Source organism: Pimephales promelas, chromosome 15, assembly GCF_988280905.1.
Source record: "Pimephales promelas chromosome 15, fPimPro1.hap1.1, whole genome shotgun sequence".
NCBI classification, from domain to species: domain Eukaryota; kingdom Metazoa; phylum Chordata; class Actinopteri; order Cypriniformes; family Leuciscidae; genus Pimephales; species Pimephales promelas.
The window spans coordinates 9,921,037-9,946,411 of NC_142783.1; the positions used below are offsets into that span (position 1 = coordinate 9,921,037).

At 38.3% G+C, this 25,375-nt stretch overlaps 1 protein-coding gene across 1 annotated transcript; it reads left to right on the top strand.

Annotated features, from left to right (window-relative positions):
* The first annotated feature begins 242 nt into the window (after positions 1-242).
* Positions 243-25,124, top strand: cdc5l (cell division cycle 5 like). Its single transcript, XM_039660843.2, has 16 exons — positions 243-438; positions 1,658-1,761; positions 1,912-2,073; positions 9,153-9,280; positions 9,377-9,476; positions 10,031-10,249; positions 10,337-10,481; positions 13,871-14,059; positions 14,145-14,293; positions 15,838-16,000; positions 16,109-16,273; positions 16,408-16,488; positions 18,004-18,246; positions 18,801-18,998; positions 23,999-24,211; positions 24,645-25,124. Exons 1-16 carry the CDS (start codon positions 394-396, stop codon positions 24,747-24,749), a joined length of 2,409 nt encoding a protein of 802 aa, XP_039516777.1. The 5' UTR covers positions 243-393; the 3' UTR covers positions 24,750-25,124.
* The last annotated feature ends 251 nt before the right edge of the window (positions 25,125-25,375 follow it).

Below are 25,375 nucleotides of genomic sequence, written 5' to 3' on the forward strand. Positions count from 1 at the left end.
TTTGCATTTTAATTCACAAAATAAAATTATCCAATGACATATACTTTCATTAAATCAAAATTATTTTATGGAATTCCAAAAAATACTCAACCAAAATGTATTAAACTGTTATAACTGCCTGTGCAACAGTTTGTTGAGTATGTCATTTGCCTCTCTGACGGTGGGGGCGTTGTTGAGTTCAAGAGAAGTGACAGATCCCGAATGAATCAATGAAGAAGAGCCTGCTTCCCACAGTTCTGTGCGCTCGCAGCCATTTCGGTTTCCCCATCTGCAGTTTAACGTGCTGCAGCATAAACTCAGTGTATTTCTCTTATTTCGTTTTAATTGCACATATTTGTGGTTCCAGAACAAGATTTTTCTGCGCGAGCCGTGTGAAGACTTTGAATTGCCAACATGCCGCGGATTATGATTAAAGGAGGCGTGTGGCGCAACACAGAGGTTTGTTTAGAAAACACACAGTATTTTAGCATTAAAACTCATGAGCATTTTGTTAATTAAAGGCATTAAAACGTCAAATAGGTATTAATTATCTGAATTCTTCACATTCGTGTTGCTGTGGTTTCATTTACTTCTCTCTGTATGTTGTGAGTGATGATGTAACTTATGTAGAATGATTTCAGCTCGCGTTGTAGCCTATGTTGTAACTTACACATTTTTATGAATTCTATTTTGACTTAATAAACTATCAAAACATCAATGTAATTATTAATTGTAATTATTTATCAAAAGGTAAAATACCCACAAAGTTTAGATGGGTTTAGGCAAGAATATTAGTTATACACAATACGTCAAGATTGAACACAAACAATACTACTGTTTTTAAAATCATATATTTAATAACATAATCAAACGTTAAAGTACACGCGTATTACCCGTCAAGATATCTCTAATTTATAGGTGTTTTCCATTTATGGCTTTTGGTCGTGTGTAGACTAACGTTTTTTGATAGGGATGCCCCGAATCACTGATATGAAAATTTAATATAATTTTTGAGATCCTGATTACAAAAACAAAAGTCTCACCATTAAAAGCCATTTCCAAAACAGACATCTATAATGTTGTTCTTATAATTTTATGAAGCCGATATGACAGATTAATGCTGCCCTACTTAACTCTATTTTCCTTTTTTGAAGTGATTCCAATCATATTTCATGCAATTCAAAACCAAAATTTCAAACAGTGCGCATCTGAAATGTCTCGGCCGAAGGATAAAATCCATTATTTATCGGCTTAAATATATTGTCCAAATTTTCTTATCAGGCCAATGATATTAAAATTAACATAGATCTATCGATACCAATATGGTGGCCGATATATCTTGCATCCCTTTATTTTATTTGTTAATTTTCAGCTTCTTTGTTTGTGGCACCTGACGCATATGCTCAAAAGTGACATTTGCCTTGCTTTTCATTGACACTGATGTTTCTTATATAAAGTATGCTAACTTTTGAAATGTATTCAGGTCACTTTATTTTATTATGGTGAAAAAATGTTTGAGTTGATTTACAATTTTCAGCTTTTCAAAGTTCAAATTAGGTTAGTAATAATAAAATAATCTGTCATTTGTCAGTCTTGTTGTTGCGTCCATTTTCATGGGCTCTCTGTTTTTTGTAAAACCTCTTTAATTAGTCATGTCTTTTGTGTGATTTATTAACAGGATGAGATTCTCAAAGCAGCTGTAATGAAATATGGCAAAAATCAGTGGTCTCGAATCGCATCCCTGCTGCACCGCAAATCAGCCAAACAGTGTAAAGCCAGATGGTGAGTTTATATCTTTGAGTTCGTTTTATTCAGGTGATGTCTCAACCTAGTAACATGTCATTTTTGAACATCATTGGTACATTTAAATGATCTCCTTAAGAACAACTGTATGCATGCATATGTTTTTCACATATGGTGTGTTTCATGCAGGTATGAGTGGCTGGACCCCAGCATTAAGAAAACAGAATGGTCACGTGAGGAAGAGGAGAAACTTCTTCATTTGGCTAAACTGATGCCTACTCAGTGGAGAACAATCGCCCCTATCATTGGACGAACGGCTGCTCAGTGTCTGGAGCATTATGAATTTCTGCTGTAAGTACATTTGTTTGATGCAGAATAAAAAAAAACAAACAAACATGTAACAACTTCCATTTAAACCATGTTTTACCCTCAGATAAAAATAATATAAATCATTAATGTTATAGGTTAACTTTTCACAATTCAGTCCAATCCCCAATGGCATCTCTGCCTTTGCATGCACCTTTTTGCAGAATCAAGTTAAGCTTGAATTAATTCATGTAATAACTTCCATTTAAACCATTTTTTTACCCTCAGATAAAAATAATATAAAGCCCCTTTCACACAGAGATTCCAGAAAATACACGGATAATGTGACCCAGCATTTGTCCCGGAATCGTCTGATTTCGGTTCATTCACACTGCCAGTGATTTGCCGGGATCTGTGTGTGTGTTCACACACAACCCGTAAAAATCCCGGGAAGACACATGACGTCAGGATGAGACGTATAACGGACGCGTCGAAAACATGTAAACGCGCATACTGTACACGCACTGGTGAACGATCTCCGCTTCAGTACGGATAGTGAGGAGCTCCTGGTCTCTGCTTCGCTCCAGTTTGCAGTAGGGGTGTCCATGGTTAAACGATTAGCAGTAACCGTTTAAAATTGCATAACCTTTTTGCTCTGTTAAGTGGCGTCAATACATATTTGCACAAAACTTTTGCGTGTTTTTTTTCTGATTGTCCATAAAAAAATATTGTGAAATGACAGCGTTTCTATTAACGATGTTATGCGACTAAAACATTTTTTTTCCTTTCGCGATAAGCCATTCCAAAAATAATGGCAACGGACGTTGGTATATCACAGCCACCGCACTAGACATTATTATTATTATTTGTGTGAGGAGACGTGGTGTGTCATCCAGGCATTAATGGCAGGGAAAGTCACATAGTTTCTGTGTGTTTCTCCCTCCTTTCTGCTCTGCGGTCTTGATTGTGGCATTTCTTTGAGGTTTTGTCTAGTAGGCTATTCCTTGTATCTTTTATGAATTTTAAAAAAGAACTCTGCCTCGTATATGTCCAAACGGTCAGTGTACTTTTGTGTTCATTCGTTTCCCCTTATTTAATCCGTAGGCCTAATTGCAAAACGAAAAATGAACGGTTGTTGTATTTTGTAAAACGCAGAGCTGAACACCAAAATGTTAATTTGAACTGTAGGACTAGGTCAAATGCTGCGCAAAAATATAAATATATCGACGAATTTTCAGATATTTGTTTGATTTTTTTTTTTTTGCCCCTTTAAACATTTAAAATATTTGACAAATGAATATGGAAAAAAAAAAGATTTTACTGGTTTTCTGAGGCCAAATTAGAACCTGGAAATGATATTTCCCCCGCAGTGCTGAATGAGAAGAGCCGTAACCACAGCCTACAGAAAGGGGATTTATAGATGATTTATAAGATATAATAAATGTGTCTGATAATAAAATAATATAAAATAACGAGGCATTAATTGTTTATTAATAAACTATTGTTTTCTAAATCAGTTTCTCCTAAAAACAAATCTCCATCCCCGTATGCACCTTTAGAGAGAAATACATAATAAGCTACATAATTACATAGTCAGGAGATATTGGCTTTTGATTCGAATTTGTTCGTTTTAAATTGGACATTTAAGCTTTAAATGTCCAATTTAAAACGAACAAATCCGAATGCGGTGGCTGTTTCAGTTCTCGCGCTTCAGTTCACGGAAATCATGAAGCGCGCCTGTTTGTTAAAGCACAACGTTTTCTTGTTATTGTGAGTTTACGCAAATAAATGTACTTGCGAATAATGTATTATTATTTATTGTATGACCAGAAATGAAAGAGTATTTTAAGTTGTTTCCACTGAAAGAACTGCAATGAAAGTGTTCACATGGGCGTCTCGCAGCCTCCACACTAAGCACACACACTGGATAGGCGTCAAAATATTGTGTTTATTTGTGCTTTGCTCCTTTTTTGGATAAAAGCGTCTTCTACATATGCATATAAAATGTTACAATAATGATAATTAGGGGCCAAGCACCGAAGGTGCGGAGGCACCTATTGTATCTGTGCCGGTTCTTATTATTATTATTAGGGGCCAAGCACCGAAGGTGCGGAGGCACCTATTGTATCTGTGCCGGTTCTTATTATTATTATTATTATTATTATTATTATTCTTCTTCCGACTGGGCGTCTATGGCAGCCCATAGACCGGTTTGCGGGAAAGTTGTTTTGGTTTGACATTCTGATAGAGGACAGTCCCAACTTTAAATACACCAATTTTGGTGTCTCTAACTCATTCCCTCTAGCGCCACCAACTGTCCAAAGTTTCACTTTTATTATGCTAATAACTTTTGAACCGTAAGGCCTATCAACAAAATTCTTTTTTCCTCTTGTTCCTGAGTTCATGCCGATTCGATCGCACCCTATGACGTCATTTTCCGTCATAAAAAAACGGCCGCCATTTTGAATTTTCCAAAAAACCTACTTTTGCGAACTCGTCCTAGACGGTTTGTCCGATTTTCACCAAAATCGCACCGGATCATCTCCAGGCAGTGCTGACAAAAAGTTATGGAATTCAAGATGATTCGAATAACCGTTTTCGATAAGCACGCAAACTAATTTTACGTAGCGCTTGCAAAAACAGACGTGAGGTTGTATCTCCGCAACGCTTCATCCTATTCAGACCAAACTTGGTACATGTCATCACAAGCATGACCTGAGGCTAAATGCAGCGTTTCGGCGCAGCGCCACCTAGTGGTCCGTAGATATGAAAAATGGCTATTTTTGCTCGTAACTTCTGAACGGTTTGTCCAAAAATCATAAACTTCATCTCGTTAGATTCAGGGCATCATGCCGAGTCGACTGATATCCAATTTTCCCAGATCGGCCATTTTGGCTGTCGGCCATTTTGAATTATGTGCTAAAATACTGTATTTTTTGAACGCATGAACGAATTGTTACGAAACTCGGTATGGGTCATCAGTACGATGCCCTGAAGAAGCCTGAGAAGTTTTGAAACAGCGCCACCTAGTGGTGAATTGTTTTATTCAAACGCTTATAACTTTGGGTGTGGTACACTTATTTTCACGGGAGTCATATTTTTGAGGTCCTGAATCGTTGCCGAGTCCAACGATACTAAACATGCTGGGTTTCGTGTTACGGTTGGTGTAGTGTAGCGATTTAGCGCGAAAAAAACACTTGGCGATATCTTCAAAACCACTGTTCCGATCGAGACGAAACCACCGCCAGAAACACGGAATCATAGCTTGTTAACTATATGCAAATGCCCAAATGCGAAAATATTGATAGTAAGGGGTAGTAAAATTCAAACAAAGTCATGTGTCAGTCATTTTTTATGTGTTTTTTCATATAAATGTTTATAACTCGGAAGTGAATTGAGATATTTGCACCAAAATTGACACACATATGTATGGGGTCACTCTGAGGACACATAAAAAAAATTGTGGGACTGAGCCTCTTGGTGGCGCTATAATAGAACAAAACGTGAAATTCCCATTGACTTCAATAGAGTTTTGTGAAATAAAATGCTATACTAAACAAATGCATTGGTGTAATATTACAAAACTCAGTGTGTGCCATAAGCAGCATGCCCTGAAGGTACTCAAAAGATTTTGAGACAGCGCCACCTGTTGGTCAAAAGTTATAATTAATTTCTGAGAACGCTAATAACTTTTGAATAAATTTGCCTATTGCAATGAAACTGATCTTAATAGATTCCTTCGGTTATGCCGAAAACATAGATATCAGGTTTTCCATAATCAGACAAACGTCCTGTTCGCCATCTTTATTTCTTTGAAAAACCTTCTTTTTCGAACTCCTCCTAGACCGTTTGTTCGATTTTCACGAAAATTGAATAGTATCATCTCCAGACCGTGCCGACTAAAAGTTATGAATTGCACGATGATAGACAAAACCGTTTTTGTATACCACAGCATCAAAATTTAGGCATGCTGCCAAAATTACTATTTAGGCTTTATCTCTGCAATGCCTTCACATTTTGACACCAAACTTTGCATGTGTCATTGTCACCTCCCTCTGACCACATCACATCTATTTCGTAACTGCGCCACCTATTGTTCGAAAGTGATAACCCATTAAATCATCTTATAAGTTAATGTTTATGTGATTTTTTTAGCCATTTGCCCAAAGTTCTCTCAAAATGCCCTTAATTGCTCCTTGCTACAGTTGGTCTGCCACTCCTTGCCATTTTGGCATATGTTGCCGCTTCTTGCGCTTGGCCCCGGTAATGGCTGCTTGCAGCTATATTTATTATTATTATTATTCTTCTTCCGACTGGGCGTCTATGGCAGCCCATAGACCGGTTTGCGGGAAAGTTGTTTTGGTTTGACATTCTGATAGAGGACAGTCCCAACTTTAAATACACCAATTTTGGTGTCTCTAACTCATTCCCTCTAGCGCCACCAACTGTCCAAAGTTTCACTTTTATTATGCTAATAACTTTTGAACCGTAAGGCCTATCAACAAAATTCTTTTTTCCTCTTGTTCCTGAGCTCATGCCGATTCGATCGCACCCTATGACGTCATTTTCCGTCATAAAAAAACGGCCGCCATTTTGAATTTTCCAAAAAACCTACTTTTGCGAACTCGTCCTAGACGGTTTGTCCGATTTTCACCAAAATCGCACCGGATCATCTCCAGGCAGTGCTGACAAAAAGTTATGGAACTCAAGATGATTCGAATAACCGTTTTCGATATACGCGTAAACAAAATTTACGTAGCGCTTGCGAAAACAGACGTGAGGTTGTATCTCCGCAACGCTTACTCGTTTTCACACCAAACTTGGTACGTGTTATCACAAGCATGACCTGAGGCTACGTGCTGCGTTTCGGCGCAGCGCCACCTAGTGGTCCGGAGATATGAAAAATGGCTATTTTTGCTCGTAACTTCTGAACGGTTTCTCCAAAAATCAAAAACTTGGTCTCGTTAGATTCAGGGCGTCATGCCGAGTCGACCGATATCCAATTTTCCCAGATCGGCCATTTTGGCTGTCGGCCATTTTGAATTATGTGCTAAAATGCTGTATTTTTTGAACGCATGAACGAATTGTTACGAAACTCGTTATGGGTCATCAGTACGATGCCCTGAAGGAGCCTGAGAAGCTTCGAAACAGCGCCACCTAGTGGTGAATTGTTTTATTCAAACGCTTATAACTTTGGGTGTGGTACACTTATTTTCACGGGAGTCATATTTTTGAGGTCCTGAATCGTTGCCGAGTCCAACGATACCAAATATGTCGGGTTTCGTCTCACGGATGGCGTAGCGTAGCGATTTAGCGCGAAAAAAACACTTGGCGATATCTTCAAAACCGCTGTTCCGATCGAGACGAAACCACCGCCAGAAACACGGAATCATAGCTTGTTAACTATATGCTAATGCCCAAATGCGTAAATATTGATAGTAAGGGGTAGTAAAATTCAAACAAAGTCATGTGTCAGTCATTTTTTACGTGTTTTTTCATATAAATGTTTATAACTCGGAAGCGAATTGAGATATTTGCACCAAAATTGACACACATATGTATGGGCTCACTCTGAAGACACAGGAAAAAAATTGTGGGACTGAGGCTCTTGGTGGCGCTATAATAGAACAAAACGTGAAATTCCCATTGACTTCAATACAGTTTTGTGAAATACAATGCTATACTAAACAAATGCTTTGGTCTAACATTACGAAACTCAGTGTGTGCCATAAGCAGCATGCCCTGAAGGTACTCAAAAGATTTTGAGACAGCGCCACCTGTTGGTCAAAAGTTATAATTAATTTCTGAGAACGCTAATAACTTTTGAATAAATTTGCCTATTGCAATGAAACTGATCATAATAGATTCCTTGGGTTATGCCGAAAACATAGATATCAGGTTTTGCATAATCAGCCAAACTTCCTGTCCGCCATCTTTATTTCTTTGAAAAGCCTTCTTTTTCGAACTCCTCCTAGACCGTTTGTCCGATTTTCACGAAAATTTAATCGCATCATCTCCAGACCGTGCCGACTAAAAGTTATGAATTGCTCGATGATAGACAAAACCGTTTTCGTATACCACTGCATCAAAGTTTAGGCATGCTGCCAAAATTACTATTTAGGCTTTATCTCTGCAATGCCTTCACATTTTGACACCAAACTTTGCATGTGTCATTGTCACCTCCCTCTGACCACATCACATCTATTTCGTAACTGCGCCACCTATTGTTCGAAAGTGATAACCCATTAAATCATCTTATAAGTTAATGTTTATGTGATTTTTTTTAGCCATTTGCCAAAAGTTCTCTCAAAATGCCCTTAATTGCTCCTTGCTGCAGTTGGTCTGCCACTCCTAGCCATTTTGGCATATGTTGCCGCTTCTTGCGCTTGGCCCCGGTAATGGCTGCTTGCAGCTATATTTATTATTATTATTTGCGGACACGGAGTTTTTGCGAAATGGACGTGTTGCCAATGTGCGTATTTGCAATTGGCAATTTCAGTTTGAAGGGTGATGGAAACGCGCCATCTTTAACTGCTCTGAACTTACCACTGCGTTTTATTTCTATAAATTAATTTCGTTTCAAATGGGGTCCAACCAGTTATTAAAGGTGTTAAAAATTAACTCTGTATCTCGAGGTTTTGCGGCACGCACACTATAGGTTAACCGAGTATTAACCGAAAGGGCCTCGGTTAACGGTTAATGAAAAACTTGAAAACGTGCAGCCCTAGTTTGCAGGTATTTGTTCGTTGATGACGAACACAAACTTTCTTCTAAGAGCAACAGAGTCGCGCGATGGCACGAGCGTCATCACTAATTGACACACCCTTTACGGCATTGGTCCTGGCTTTTGTTCACACAGCGCGCGTTCCGGCACTGATTACGGCAATGTTACTAGGTCCCCAACCCGGGATCAATCCCAGGTCGTGTTTGCGTTCACACAGAAGGCGTTCTGGCAATTTGCCGGCAATTTCCTGGGATCAACTCGCTGTGTGAAAGGGGCTTAAATCATTCATGTTATAGGTTAACTTTTCACAATTCAGGCCAATCCCCAATGGCACCTTTGCCTTTGCATGCACCTTTTCGCAGAATCAAGATAAGCTTGAATTAATTCTTTATGACCGCAGAGATAAAGCTGCTCAGAGAGAGAATGAAGATGATGTTGGCGATGACCCTCGCAAACTAAAACCGGGAGAGATCGACCCAAACCCTGAGACCAAACCAGCCAGACCTGACCCTGTGGATATGGATGAAGGTGAGGGTGTCTGTTTAATGCAATGTCAGAAGAAGAAAAACACTTTAACACTGCAATGAAAGATAAAACGCGTACCATTGACAAATGCTTGTGCAGATGAGCTGGAGATGCTGTCTGAAGCAAGAGCTAGATTGGCCAACACACAAGGCAAGAAGGCAAAGCGGAAGGCAAGAGAGAAACAGCTGGAGGAAGCACGGTAAGATCTTGTCGTTTGGGGGTAACATTGAATAATCTTTTGAGATACTACTGTAATTTTTAGTAATATTTTGAATGTTTAGATTTTCTTTTTCTTATTTTGCTGTATAGTTTTTTATAATTTATTTCTACAAGAAATTAAGATATGTAAATAAAAAGTGAACATTGTAACAAAAAGGACGCACAGTAATCTGGTAAGGTTGTGTGCACTGGCAGTATATATATATTTACAGCGTAACTCTAATTTTACACACAACACAGTGAAATCAATATAACACCGTGGCCAACTGGATAAAGCGCAGCAAAGTTTAAGCTGAAAACAAATGCTGTAACACTTTTTCGCTTACAACACATCGACCAAACAGAAAAACTTATCGGCCAATGCCAGATGTCACTAGTTTGGGTTAACTAAATAACTCTAGTTGTCGATTTGATTTTATAATGTAAAAGTGTAGTTGGCGTCATAATGAGGATTTTAGTAGTTCTCACAGTGTTGGAGCTGTTAATTATAAAGCCGTCTTCACTGTTCATTCTTCCCTGCGTTGTCTCTCGCAGTCGTCTGGCAGCTCTTCAGAAGCGCAGGGAACTGCGAGCGGCAGGTATAGACATCCAGAAAAAGCGCAAGAAGAAGAGAGGTGTCGACTATAATGCTGAGATCCCGTTTGAAAAGAAACCCGCTCAGGGTTTCTACGATACGTCCATGGAGCTGTATGATCCTTTGGAGCCTGACTTCAAGCGACTGCGCCAGCAGCATCTGGATAAAGATCTCAGGAGGTGAGCGGGGTCGTGTTTTGAGCTGCAGGTACTTCAGTGGCTCGGATGGACATCTTTTTGATCGCCTCTCTGCTGTTTTGTGTATAGTGAAAAGGAGGATCGCGAACGAAAGAAGGACAGACAGAAGATCAAGAAGAAGAAGGAGTCAGATCTGCCTTCGGCCATCTTGCAGACCAGTGGAGTGTCAGAGTTCACAAAGAAGAGAAGCAAACTGGTGCTTCCGGCACCACAGGTCAGTTCAGCACAAACATTACCACCTTAACCGTGGTAAAGATCACTAACTTCTGTTTCTTGCCTTAAACACAAACTGGATAAACGCCTTCTCAACCACCCAGTCAATCCGTTCAATTGATGTTTTATTGTAACAGTTGGGATACGTCACAGAATAATGGCATTTATGTAGTTTAACAAAATAAATTATGCACAGAAAAATTAAAATACATAAAAAAAATAATTGTGCACTGGCTCACCTGTTGCATGTGAAACATTGAGCAACATAAAATAAATTTTAAATAAAAATCTATATGGGTAGGCTTATCCTACCTACACTATATTAAAGGAACACTCCGACTTTTTGGGACTTTAGCCTATTCACCTTACCCCCCAGAGTTAGATAAGGCCATACATACCTTTTTCATCTCCGTGCGTGCTATAAGTCTGTTTGACGCACCCACCGCTAGCCTAGCTTAGCACAAAGACTGGATGTGAATGGTTGCAGCTTTCATACTAATCCAAATGAGTGACAAAATAACGCAAATGTTTTCCTATTTACATGTTGTGGTTTGTATAGTCACAGAGTGTGCAAATATCAAGGCCATATGAGACACAGACATCTTTTAACCGTATAAATACTATATTTTCTGAAGGCGAAGCACTGCTACTTGGGCAGAGTGATAACCATCACCTGAGACGCACCGTGACGAGGAGCAGAGTTCGCTCAGTGTTGGAGTAAAAAGTCAGCAATTACTAACGTTAGATAGAAAAGCATAGTTTATCATGGGTGTTTGCTTTATTGTATGAGCTGTGACAATAAACAGGGGAGACCAGGTAATACATTACTATTTTTCATTGATTTCCAACCAAAAACACACCCAGATTTATAAATATCACATGAATAAATAATTATTATTACAGGAATCAATATATTTTAAATGCAATTTATTAGCTGAACCAAATGTATTCAACAGTAGCCTATATAATATACAGTATTGCATTACTATAGGATAGAATAAGGGGAAAGTAATAGCACAAATTGTTTTTGCACAATGAACTCACAGCCTATCGTACCCTTTTGCACGCTCAAGTTCGTTATTTCCATGGTTATTTCAAATTTAGGCTACTAGGCGCGCCGCGCGCAGGGTGCAAGTTCAACGCGGTGAACGCGCTCGTTTTTTTCCAAGCGCGTCCGCGCGGCATCAAGATAAAAACATATTCATACCCTAATCATATAATAGTGTCACTAACGTTACATTAGATCTGGCTAAAGGCACTGTTACAGTAGGTCATCTAAAAACATAACGGAACAGTTACCTCAGCTGCAGGTGATCCACTTGTCCTGTCTGTGCTATCGATGGGATAACTTAGCCGTATCCTTCAGCACATTATGGTCCGTGTGGCAAATTCCATTTTTTCAAAATAGTCGTCCATTGAAATGTACCGAGCAAACAAAATGTCCCTTGATAATCTATTTAGGTGTGTTTGGATAAATATCCAGAGTGAGTTAGCCATTTCTCATCCAGTCAGCGTTTTTAGTTGGAATTCTGTGAAACATGGTATTACCTCCCCTGTTTACAGTCGCAGCTATTTACAATAGAGCGAAAACCCATGACTCTAAACTACGCTTTACTATTTATAAATTGCTGACTCTATTACCCAAACACTGAGCGAACTCTCCGCTCCTCACCACGGCGTGTGATGCGGTTATTACTCCGTCAAAGTAGCAGTGCTTCGCCTTCAGAGAATAGTTCCCAGGTTTTATACGGTTAAAAGATGTCTGTGTCTCATTTGACTTTGTTATTTGTACATTCTGTGACTATACAAATCACAACATGTAAATAGGAAAACGTTTGCGTTATTTTGCCACTCATTTGGATTAGTATTAAAGCTGCAACCATTCACATCCAGTCTTTGTGCTAAGCTAGGCTAGCGGTGGGTGCGTCAAACAGACTTATAGCACGCACGGAGATGAAAAAGGTATGTATGGACTTATCTAACTCTGGGGGGTAAGGTGAATAGGCTAAAGTCCCAAAAAGTCAGAGTGTTCCTTTAAGCCTACATATAATAATCTATCTGGTAAACTACTTTTTTATATAAAAAACTTGAAATATTAGCAGCAGCACTTATAGTAAAAGCTGAGGGGGTAGTCAAATGTACAATTTGTAATGAGTGGAAATAAGAGCTGAGGAGGAGAGTTGATTGTTGATCCCTGTTGAACTATCCGCAGAATTGTGTTTTATGTGCCGTGCGCCTCGAACACCCCTTTTGCTCTTAATGCGAAGTAAACACACCATTTATGAAAGTGTGACTGACAGTTAGACTAGTTTCCCAGGAAAAATAACAAACCGGGAGGGGTCCGGGAGATAGGGCTAAAAAAAAACCCGGGAGAAACCCGGGAAAATGGGAGTGTTGACAGTTATGTTATTATGTTATGTAGTTATGCTGTCAGTTATGACAGTTATGTTGTACAGTATAGTTATATGCTAAATTATTGTTAGAATACTGGATTTTTTGCGAGGTTTGCACGCTGTATAGCTGGTAGTCAATATCGATGCACTCCAACTCCGTTTTGACCGCCTCATGTTTGGTTTCTTTTTTGACGCCTCAAGTTTGTGTCGGCTCTCAAGTTTGTGTGAGAACATCGTGTCACGTTCGCAATGTTCAATTAGCCGACATTTAATTTAATTTAATCGAGTAAATTCTTGTCGACAATTAATTGATAGTCGATTAACCTTTTGCATCCCTACTCGATGCTGAATCGGACACTTAAGACTCGCATAAATGTTTACTATCAGGAGAAAATTCATTAAAGTGTTCATCTTGTCATAATCTTCTGTCCATTAAACATGCTGCGATGTAATGCTTCTATCCCTTTTTTGAGGAACTTTTTTTATTCTGTTGATACTTCTGAAAAGGTTTTTTAACCAAATAATTCAACATTTTTTCAAGGTTTTTTGGAAGAAAAAACAAGAATCCTAAACATCTTATTTATTTTTAGTTTTGAATATGTTAATTTTTGAATTAAAAAAGTAAAGAAAGAGAGGGCTAACTTTACTAAAATGAATAAAACTTAAAATAAAAAAAGTGAAATAGAAATTGAAAAAATACAAAAGCAAAAAACTTGAACAAATAAATGTTAAATATAAAAATAAAACCTAATTCAAAATATTAATAAATACTATAATTGAATGCAAATACTGAAATAACACTTTTGCAACATGTGAACCAAATAAATAAATCTGAACAGAAGTATAAAAAACCTGATTATAAAAAATAAAGTAAAATATTATAATAGTATATAAATAATACTAAAATAACACTAATCCAACACATTAATGCGTTTTATTATTGATTTGCAGATAGTTTGTTGTATAACTACATTTGACGGATTTGTTTTGATTTTAGATCTCTGATGCTGAGCTGGAGGAGGTTGTCAAACTGGGTCAGGCCAGCGAAATCGCCCGTCAGACCGCAGAGGAGTCTGGGATCACCAACTCTGCCTCCAGCGCCCTCCTGTCTGAATACAACGTGACCAATAACTCCATGGCCCTGCGCACACCCAAAACTCCAGCAGCACAGGACAAGATCCTGCAGGTTTGGTGCAGTTTCACGCACTTTTCAAACTGGTTGTTTAATATTCTGCCCTGAGTCTCACTGCTCAGTTCTTTTACGCCCACAGGAAGCCCAGAACTTAATGGCACTTACGAACGTGGACACCCCTCTTAAAGGAGGACTGAATACCCCCCTCCATGAGAGTGACTTCTCTGGTGTCACTCCACAGAGACAGGTGGTCCAGACGCCCAACACCGTGCTGTCTACACCCTTCAGGTATCCATCATTCATGAAAACGTCAACTTTTAAATGGAAAATGTAGGTTAGCATATTCATAATCATAGTAATTAAGTTTTGTAAAACGTCTTCAAAAATAAAATGCAGTATTAAAACAGTAAATCTGCGTTCACACTGTCAGCGACAAAGCGACATCATCCCATTTATTTCAATGGAGAGATGGTGATTTCCTAAGACTAGCGACTGTGACCATTGATGACAGGATGTAGGCGTGTCCAGCAATGTAATAAAGTTAAGATGTTTCATTTAATGCAAATGAAGAGCGACTTTCAGAAGCAACAACCAATAGGAATGAAGTCAGTGGAGGCCAGTGCACATGATGTCACAGCCATTATACCTGTACACTACCTACTGTGGTTGTCACAGTGCCACTAAGTTGTGTTGCTTTTCAATATCATTATACAGTTACTGCTTTAGTAGCATAACTTTCAGCTGTGCACACGTACCTGATTAAAGTTGTTGTCACTTTAGTCATTAAATGATTTTTTTTTTTTTTTAACTTGTGAAGTAAAAGCGAAAAAAATGGCCAATGCAAATAACTTCAACATCTATGTTAAAGTGTACTAATACTTGTGTTTTTTTTATTGAAATGATTGGCTATGAGCTACATACAGGCGCATTTTATAGAAATTCTTAGCACCCAATAAACGGCGCCTCAAATACCAGAAATTGTGCACAATATTACATATAAAAAAGATTTGCCGAATTTGAGTTCATGCTGATTTTATGCCACTTAAGAGTGGTTTACAAGTGATATGGTCTTATTGTTCTGGGTTGTTGATGCAAAAAATTCACTGTATCACACGTCCTTGAGTAGCTTATTGCTTAAACAAAATGACAGACACAAGACAACAGTGTTCAGTCAAAATTATTATTAAATATTTTAAAGAAAAAAATAAACCATTTTCTACACAGTAAGTTATGGTTGTACACATTATTATAGATTTTAGTGCTGGAGCTATAATATACAGTATCATTCAAAAGATTTGGGTTTTTGTATTTATTTTGAATAAAATTAATACTTTTATGCAACAAGGATGCATTCAATTAACAGTAAAGACATTGATATACAAAAGATATATATTTTAAAAGTTCTTTTGAACTTTTCCAAATATCCTGAAACAGTCAGTTTTCAAAAAAAATATGAAACAGCAACCGTCTTCGACATTGATAATAATCAGAAATGTTTCTTGAGCAGAAGATGTGACACTGAAGACCTGAGTAAGGATATGGAATTCTGCTTTACATTACAGGAATATATTACATTTTAAAATAGATTCAAATAAAAAAAGTAATATTTCACAATATCACAGTTTTTACGATGTTTTTATTGAAATAAATGCAGCCTTGGTGAGTGGAATAGAATACTTTTGAAAACAAATTCTTACAAACTTCAAACTTTGTCATAATTGTATTTTAAACCAATTATTATCTGCATTGAATATATCATCATTTTAAAGTATATGCTAAATTTCAGGTTAATGAGCTGTGTGAATAATGCCTTTATTAATATGGTTTCCCAGAACCCCCAGCCATGGAGCGGAGGGCATGACCCCTCAAGGTGGAATGACTCCTAAACCCTCGGTGGGCGTGACCCCGGGAAGGACCCCGCTGCGGGACAAACTCAACATAAACACAGAGGAGGGGAGTGTGGACTACAGTGACCCGTCATTTGCCAAACACTTGGTGCGTCAAATCATTGTCCTTCAGTGGATTTATTGCAGTTTTCATTTAAGTACAAATGTGTCAGCAGTGTTTTTTGCATCATGGTTAGATTTGTTCTGTTTGTTCCAGCAAAGGGAGTCCCGCGAGCAGCTCAAGTTGGGCTTGATGTCTCTGCCTGTGCCCAAAAATGATTTTGAGATTGTTCTTCCTGAAAACGCTGAGAAAGAGCTGGAGGAAGCTGAGGTGGACGAGAGTTTTGTGGAGGATGCGGCTGAGATAGAACTGCGTAAACAGGTCCGTTGACTAAACGCTGTGATCTGTAAACACACTGATGTTCATAAAGCGGTCGCCCAAGACCCATTGGGTGCTGTATTTAGTGTGTGTTTATTTGTTTTTGGTGTTATTTACCATGCGTGACATTTCCACAGGCCATAAGAGATGCTGAGAGGGAGAAGGAGCTGCGTCAGAGACACACGGCAGTTCAGAGAGATTTACCAAGACCTTCAGAGGTGAGGACATCCTTACTTGCTGATCTCTCCAAACAGGATTATTGTAATAAAATAACTCAAATAAAACACATTTGTAAACATAAAAAATGACAAAATGACAAAAATACTAAACTTAATTACAAAAACTTGGAAATTTAAATTAAAACAAAATAAAAAGCAAAGCGAGCCGAACCGTACTGAGCCACACCAAGCTGTAGCAGCAATGGAAAAGCGCCATTAGGTATCTATGGTTGTGCGGCACTTTGATCAGCCTTGCTTTTTTTTTTTTAAATGCTTATTGAATACACTTTTTATCAACATACTTTCTTAAAGATTTGCAACACATTTCAGAGGGTAGTATGGAACGCAACATAATAAAAAAAAATTGACTAGATGATGGTTTGTGTTAAACACTAGTTCTTAAAAGTGCACCATAATTTTTGCGTCATTAAAGGGTTTGTTCACCCAAAAATGAAAATTAAGTCATTAATTACTCACCCCCATGCTGTACCAACCCCGTAAGACCTTCGTTCATCTTCGGAACACAAATAAAGATATTTTTGATTGAATCTAAGAGCTAGATCAGTCCTACATAGACTGCCTAAGGGACTGGCTCTTGACGGCCCATAAAGTCATTAAAGAAAAGGTTTAAATATTCCATGTGCCTACAGCGGCTCAATTCTAAGTTTATCAAGCGACGAGAATACTTTTTGTGCGAAAAAAAACATAAATAACGACTTTATTCCACTATTCCATTACTTCCTTATGGGCGCATGCGCGAGAACTGAGATGAGGACGTTCTCATTCGTCTACTTCTTGTTACCGGCTGCTCACCGCTTAGGAGTTTTACCGCCCCCTACCGTATAAGATGATGTGCTGATATAGCTGGAAGCGCAAAACTTTCTGTTTACAAGCAGAGGAAGATGCGCGCTGTACATACGCTTTTCAATTTGCGTATTTTCCGCACTATAAGGTGCACTTAAAAGCCTTTAATCTTCTCAAAAAACGACAGTGTTCCTTATAATCCGGAGCGCCTTATATATGGATCATCATTTTATACGGTAGGTGGCGGTAAAACTCCTAAGCGGTGAGCAGCCGGTAACAAGAAGTAGACGAATGAGAACGTCCTCGTCTCAGTTCTCGCGCATGCGCCCATAAGGAAGTAATGGAATAGTGGAATAAAGTCGTTATTTATGTTTTTTTCGCACAAAAAGTAGTCTCGTCGCTTGATAAACTTATAATTGAGCCGCTGTAGGCACATGGAATATTTAAACCTTTTCTTTAATGACTTTATGGGCCGTCAAGAGCCAGTCCCTTAGGCAGTCTATGTAGGACTGATCCAGCTCTCAGATTCAATCAAAAATATCTTCATTTGTGTTCCGAAGATGAACGAAGGTCTTACGGGGTTGGTACAGCATGGGGGTGAGTAATTAATGACTTAATTTTCATTTTTGGGTGAACTAACCCTTTAAGTTGTATAGATAAAGAAATAGTACTTAAAAAAAAAAGTGATGTAGTCTGTATCTGTGTGTTCAGGTGAATGAGACGATACTCCGGCCTCATAATGTGGAGCCGCCTCTGACGGACCTGCAGCTGGCAGAAGAACTCGTCAAGAAGGAGATGATCACCATGATCCACTACGACTGTCTGCATCACCCCTTCAGTGACATCCAGGCCAGGAAGGGTAAAGGAGTGGGATCCAGCTCCAACAACGCAGAGCACATCTCCTACCTGGAGAAAACACCGTATGATAAGATCTCGGAGGAAGAGCTCAAAAAGGTTTGCTGCTTTGGTTAGTTATTGGACCCATATGGGACAGGAACTTTTATTTTTATCTGGGAGGATTATCTGAGAGTGCTTTATTAAATTATTTCATTAAATTATACTTGAGAACACACAGGGCTTTGGAGAAGTCTAGAATTTTAAATATGACATTAAAATTCTGTGTGAATCTCTGGAGCTTTTGTCGTTCTGCAGGTACAGACTCACTTGACCTGTGAAATTATTAAGAAGTGTGAATCTCGCAAAAGTGTAAAGAAAATTCACCCCGAAATAAAGTAGCTATGCTTTTTAATTAGCTGTTGCAAATATATTTACAAAATAAGTATCATAATTAGTATGCTGTGTGAAAAAAAAAAAAAACAGGACGTTCAGTCGGGATAATTTTCTTTACTTTGCAGTGTTGAAAATTGAATATGCTTAATTGTCAGAAATAATGTCACCTTGCAAAAAAATGTGTCTTATATTTGGTTCCGGCATCAGTTATCTTCAGTTATAAAAGTACATCACTCCTAATGCGTCAGAAAGTTCATGCTGAATGTGTGCGTTTTAAGGCAGGAGAGCTGCTGGGCCAGGAGATGGAGGTGGTGAAACATGGGATGAGTCATGGTGATCTCTCTATGGAGGCTTATAATCAGGTGTGGGAGGAGTGTTACAGTCAGGTCCTGTACCTGCCCGGACAGAGCCGCTACACCCGAGCCAATCTGGCCAGCAAGAAGGACCGAATCGAGTCTATGGAGAAGAAGCTGGAGGTAAACTCATCCGTGTGTTCTGTCCTCTCCCTTTGCAACCAGTAGATGGCGTCGTTTGGTTGATTGAAGCTCATGTTTAAGGATTAAAAGTATTAATCAGGGTTTTGATAAAAATCTCTTTAGTGTCTAAATGCTTTTAGAGACAGTTTATTCCAATCCATTCTTTTTGCTCTTAAAGGGCATGCAGTGTAGTGATGGGAAGTTCGGATCATTTTACTGATTCGGATCTTTGAGTCTCGTTCAGTAAAATGAACGAATCTTTTATCGAGTCATTTCGTTCATTTCGGTCATTTCATAATTATATAATTAAAATGTCATGTTAAATATCCCATACATCTAGTACTTACGAAAATCTTAATTACATTTGTAAAAACAACATAATAGGGTAATGCAGCCAAAGCCAAAAGCAACTGAAATAACTGTAACGTTAGCTATTAATTAGTTGCTGGGTCTCAAGTTCAGGCTATGCAGTCTGACCCTGTTATAGTTCACCTCACCTCCTGATCCGAGACGTTCTTTGCTTTGCAACTTCATATTTATCAGGTTTGTTCTCCTCCTCTCATGTCTCGAGACGTTAGTTGACTCGTCAGTGTCTGACTCTGATCTGTGCTGCTGTCTGCTGGCCGTGCCATGCGATATAGCAGGACCGGAAAGATTAAAGATTAGTTCATCTCTCGAGTTCGGGTTCGGCCGGGTCCGAGTCTTTCGTTCTTCCTGTCAGTCCCATAGAGTCTATGCTGTCAGCACCGGAAAGAGAAATGATTAGTTCATCTCTCGAGTTCAGGTTCGGCGGGTCCGAGTCTTTCGTTCTTCCCGTCAGTCCCATTAAGTCTATGCTTTCAGTACCGGAAAGTGGAATGATTAGTTCATTTGAGTCTTCGGGTTTGAGTCCGTCGTTCTTTTCTCACGTGGCCACGGGTCTCGCATCAAATACAACATTAGATTCGTATTACTGCGTCTGAATATTGTGTTATATAGGCATTAAAATACAAATGTTCAATAAACATTATAAACGTCCATTATTCCTTATTCCTTATTATTGTCCCTGTCCGTCTCTTTTCTATATTATGCATCTGTGGTGTGTTTTATTATATATTGTACATTAATTAACTACTATTATATTATACATCATCTACGTGCTTGTTTGTAAAAGGTTTGTGAATTAGTTTGTAAAAAGTTTGTGAATTTGGGTATTCAATACGGTGACAATTCACGTGACTAAAGAACGAAGGACTCAAACCCGAAGACTCAAATGAACTAATCATTCCTCTTTCCGGTGGTCTGACAGCATAGGCTCAATGGGACTGACAGGAAGAACGAAAGACTCGGACTCGAGACTCGAGAGATGAACTAATCATTTCTGTTTCCAGTACAGATTCAGAATCCATATGTTGCGCAATGCGCATGCGCGGATAACACAAGATGAACGAATCACTCCCTGAGACAACTCGATAGTCCCGAGTCATATTAAAGATTCGTTCAAAAAGAACGAATCGTTCATGAACGACACATCACTAATGCAGTGTGTTTAATAATATAATAATAATAATATTAGCGCTACAACTAACAATTATTTTGATAATGATCAGGGTTTATATTCCCTAGATCAGGGTTTATATTTCCTTTATATGTAGTGCTTCACATTGTAAACACTGTTTTAATTTAACCTATTTCTGTGGTGGCGCTATTTTAATCCATCACGTATGTTGCGAGCCAACTGATTGCGCAACCTGATGCTCAAGACAAAATACAGACATCCCAAGTCTCCTGGAAGTTCTGGAAGTCACCCGCATATTGATAGCAGTTCCCTGATGCCCGCAAATTAGTTGAAACTCACGGAATCAGGAGCAGAAGAGACTGTGCTCCAAACCCTCTGAGTAGCGCATGTGCAGGGCAGAGCGGCGGGAGAGAGAGACCTTGCGCGTGTGTCTCATGAAGTGCATGTAAGACAGAGAGCATCATGATTGGCCTGTTTCAACCAATCACCAGTAAACAATCCCCACGACGTAAGCAGACCAACTAATCAATGACATTCGTTGGCAACAATTTTCACAATTAATTATAATCGATTTTATCGATTAGTTGTAGCCCTAATATATATATATATATATATATTATTGTTGGGCATTTCATTTAATCTTTTTTTTTTTTAGTTAGCATTTATTTTTCATTTTAAAAAGACTATGTGTAGGTTTTTATTTAAAACAATCTTTAAGATAGTGTTCATTTGTACATTTCTGAGCAAACCATAATGTAATAGAAAGAATGACACCTTGACTGTCCACCATGGTTGCCTCTATCAGCCTGTAGGCTCAATTGTGTGTGGAGTAGTCGGGTCCGAATTGGCGTGAAAATTCACAAATTGTGACGTTTTGCGGTTTTCGTCTTCTTGGGCTTTTATCCGTACGGCAGCCAGTATTAAGCAGTGGCAATCGCTAGCTGTAGCGTTTCAAATGGACAATACAGACACCCATGGAAAAAAAAAAGCCTTATCTAGTGTGGCCAATGAGTGTGCAAGCGCATGCGCAGAGAACCAGCATTAGACTGGCTGCAGTTTCTCTAACGGCCACTGGTGTCTGTAACGGTTAGAAATGTCAGAATTTATTACGCAATGCTCCTTTTAACATTTTATTTTTGTTTGTTTCTTTGTTTTTGTTGGGTAATTTGTGTAATTCATTTTGTACTTTTTGTTTTTCATCTTTTACTTTATCCCTTTCTTTTGTATTTTATTTCTTTTACATTTACATTTATTCATTTAGCTGACGCTTTTATCCAAAGCAACTTAAAATTGCTATATATGTCAGAGGTCGCATGCCTCTGGACCAACTAGGGGTTACCTGTCTTGCTCGGGGACATATTGGTGTGTCGAACCCGGGTCTCTCACACCAAAGGCATGTGTCTTGGCCACTGCACCATCACCACCCCATGGATAATTGCTTTTAGCTTTTAATTGTATTTTTAAATATTTATTTTTGTTTATTTTTGGGATTTTTTTTGTATGTTCAGTAACGTTCAGGGTTTTGTTAAAATCACTTGAGTGTCTTATTGCTTTTAGCACAAGAGACCATTAATTCTGATCTCCTCTTAGTGCTCTTAAATGCTATCAAGAGTGTAAACCTTTTAATTAATCAGTCAAAAGAATTTGTGATAAATCCGTTAATTCTGTTTTAATGAGGATGGCTCTAAACTTCCCCTGGGCATTAATGCTTGGTTTAACACAAACAGAAATGGTAGCCACAGACAGCCAGATGTCTGCAGTTTCAGGACGTGCTCAGTTCATTAGCTCCCCCACCCCTTCCACAATGACTGCGTTTGTGCTCATATGTCTTGGCTGGGAGCGTGTGGCGGAAACTTGGAGGCGATTCACACTGCAGCACGTTCAGAGTCGTGGGGGAGCTGGTGTTCCTTCGGGAATAGGGAAGCCGTGGCACGCGGCTCTCATTCACGGAATCTCCAGATTTATGCTGGCAGAATCTGCACTGCACATTAATAATCACACCTCAGCTGATAGATTTAATGTGTTATTAATCTCTTATTAATCTCTTATAAGAAATATATGAATTTACACATATAAAATGTATATAGTAATTGTATTAAAAAATGTATAATTCTAAGAAATAAAATGGTATATTTACATTAGATATTCTGAGTTTACATTTAAAAAAATCTGCCACATAATTAAAAATAAAAAATTAATTGTTGTGATATATATATATATATATATATATATATATATATGTATGTGTGTGTGTGTGTGTGTGTGTGTATATATATATATATATATATATATATATATATGTGTGTGTGTATACAGTATGTATGTATATATATATATATATATCGTCTGTGGAAGGCCTAAAAGGACCATAAAATGTTGGTCCAATCATTGAATTCGGTCTGAAGTGAATCTGCAGCAGTCAGGTGATACAACTAAAGCTGTTTATTATTGTAATGTTATGTACATTGAGACAAGATTTTAATGCCCACTATCGTAATGCTTTTGTTTGCTCTGGTTGCACGCGTTCATGTGTTTTGGACAAGTAGTGGCTTTAGAGACACTTTGAAAGGAGGGTGGGATCGCTATTGCTAGCCTCTCCGAAAATCACCTACCTTAAATATGAAATATTAATAAAGGAAGTATTTCTTTCTTCAACATTTTGAAGTCGATCAGCTTATAGTCACTTTAAGATGATCTGCATTGCGTCTGGATGTTTTACCCAGCCACAGATGCCCAGTCAGGACTTTCAGCTGGCAGCCGGACTCTTCCTGGAAAACGTCAGGCGCTCGAATGAAAACAGATCCATTATAATTGCATAATGGTTTGTTAAAGCCCAAAGACATGGCGTGTGTTTCTGAGGCCTGTGTTGACATTGGAGGTTTATTGTTTTTGTTTCCATCTCATAACTTTTTAGAATTCACTGCTTTTATGCATGTCACACATTATTGCAAAATTGAACGTCTGAAAATGGTTTACATTTGCGATGGTTTCAATATTTCTTGGTGCCAGTGTCTGAAGGCAAGAATTGAATCCTGTTTTTTCTTAGACCTCCCATCGCAGCATGACAAGAGCAAGAACTGTTTCAATTTAGCAGAGATTAAATGTTGCTTATTGTGGGTTTTTTTGTGTTGTTTTTGGATACTATTTATTTATTTTTAACACTCGCAGGGTTTTTGCTGGTCTTATTTGGCCCTTTACACAAATTAAAAGTTCTGAAATTCATAAATACGGTGTATTATACTTTTTTTATGAGCTTTTCTTTTTAAGTTGATGTTTTCCTTTTTTCATTATTATTATTTATTTTTCTAATATATTTATTTATATATTTTACCTTTCTTTTTATCTAGACAAATCAAGTCTGGCTTCAGTGCAAAAACTGAATTGTGACCTGCTGCATTAGTTTTTGAACAGTTGAAAGTGATTCATTAAAACAAAGTCATCTTTAAATCATTCTGATTGCAGTCTTGTTTGTAACGTTCCACTCACTTCCTGTGTCTGACAGATTAACAGAGGTCACATGACCACAGAAGCCAAGCGTGCGGCGAAAATGGAGAAGAAGATGAAGATTCTTCTGGGCGGGTATCAGTCTCGGGCCATGGGACTGCTCAAACAGCTCAGTGAACTCTGGGATCAAGTGGAACAGGCAAACGTGGAGCTCCACACCTTCCAGGAGCTGAAGAAACAGGAAGACCACGCCATTCCACGCAGGAAGGAGGTGAAACACTTTACTATCTCTATTAGATGTTCTGATAAGGGGTGTGATGAAACACTTAGCTCACAAGACGATACACAATTTTGAGTTCATGAGACAATATTTGAACACTATTTTTAAGAAATCTTCAATGAAAAAATGTTATTGAAAATGACTGAATGACAAAATGCAAAACAATGCAGGTGCTGGTGCTGGTATCTAGGGCTGTCACTAATGGTTATTTTGGTAACCGGTCGATTATTTTGATTGAGTAATCGGATATTTTTTCTAATTAAAATAGACCGAAGTGAACAGAAGCCTTTAAAATGATTTAAAATGCATATATAGCAACAATGAGGCAATGATAATCGGTTGAAATAAAGTATCAAATGCAAGTAATCATATAGAATAAGAAATAAGATGATCATCACTAATCAACACTGTCGTTCATATCCAGGCCCTGAGAGAGGATGTTCAGAGGCAACAGGAGAGAGAAAAAGAGCTGCAGCAGAGATTCGCAGACCTTCTCCTGGAGAAACAGACGCTCTCGCAGAAGTTCTGAGCGTCTCCTGTAGTCAGTACAGTAGCTGTTTGTGCTCATCCTAAAGTCTACCCTTCCCGTCCCGCTTCAGTGTGCACATCAGCATGTTTTACATCTGTACTGTGTGGATCCTTCTCTTTCTGCTGTAATCAACTGCTTTCAGCTTCTTAATGTCCCACCGGGATCTAATTCACAGATTCTTGTTTTTAAAAGTGATTTTCATTTTACTTGTGCAGTGTAAATATCTGTTTTCCAGTACATTTTTTCTCATGTCAAGCCATTTTTAGGTTTGTTCTGAATATAAGACGCTTTTGCTCCTTTTCAGGTGTAAATTGGAATGTCTGGTATTGAAAATGTACCTTTACAAAATAAATCATCAGCACTGAGTTGCTCCGAGCTGTGAATGAGTGGCACGTTTGTCAAAAGCTTTCATTCTCAAATCTTATGTGTGCTTCAAATTTGGCCTTCTGTGATCGACTATGCACATGTGAGAAGTAATGCAGTGTGGTGGTGATGGTATTGATTCTTAATTTAAGTTTTGGAAAAAAAAAATAGGTAGTTTATTATTATTATTTTTTTACTGGGTACTGTGTTATTTTAACAAATTCAGTCTGGTATTTGTGAAAAAACAGCTTCAATTCAGTTCA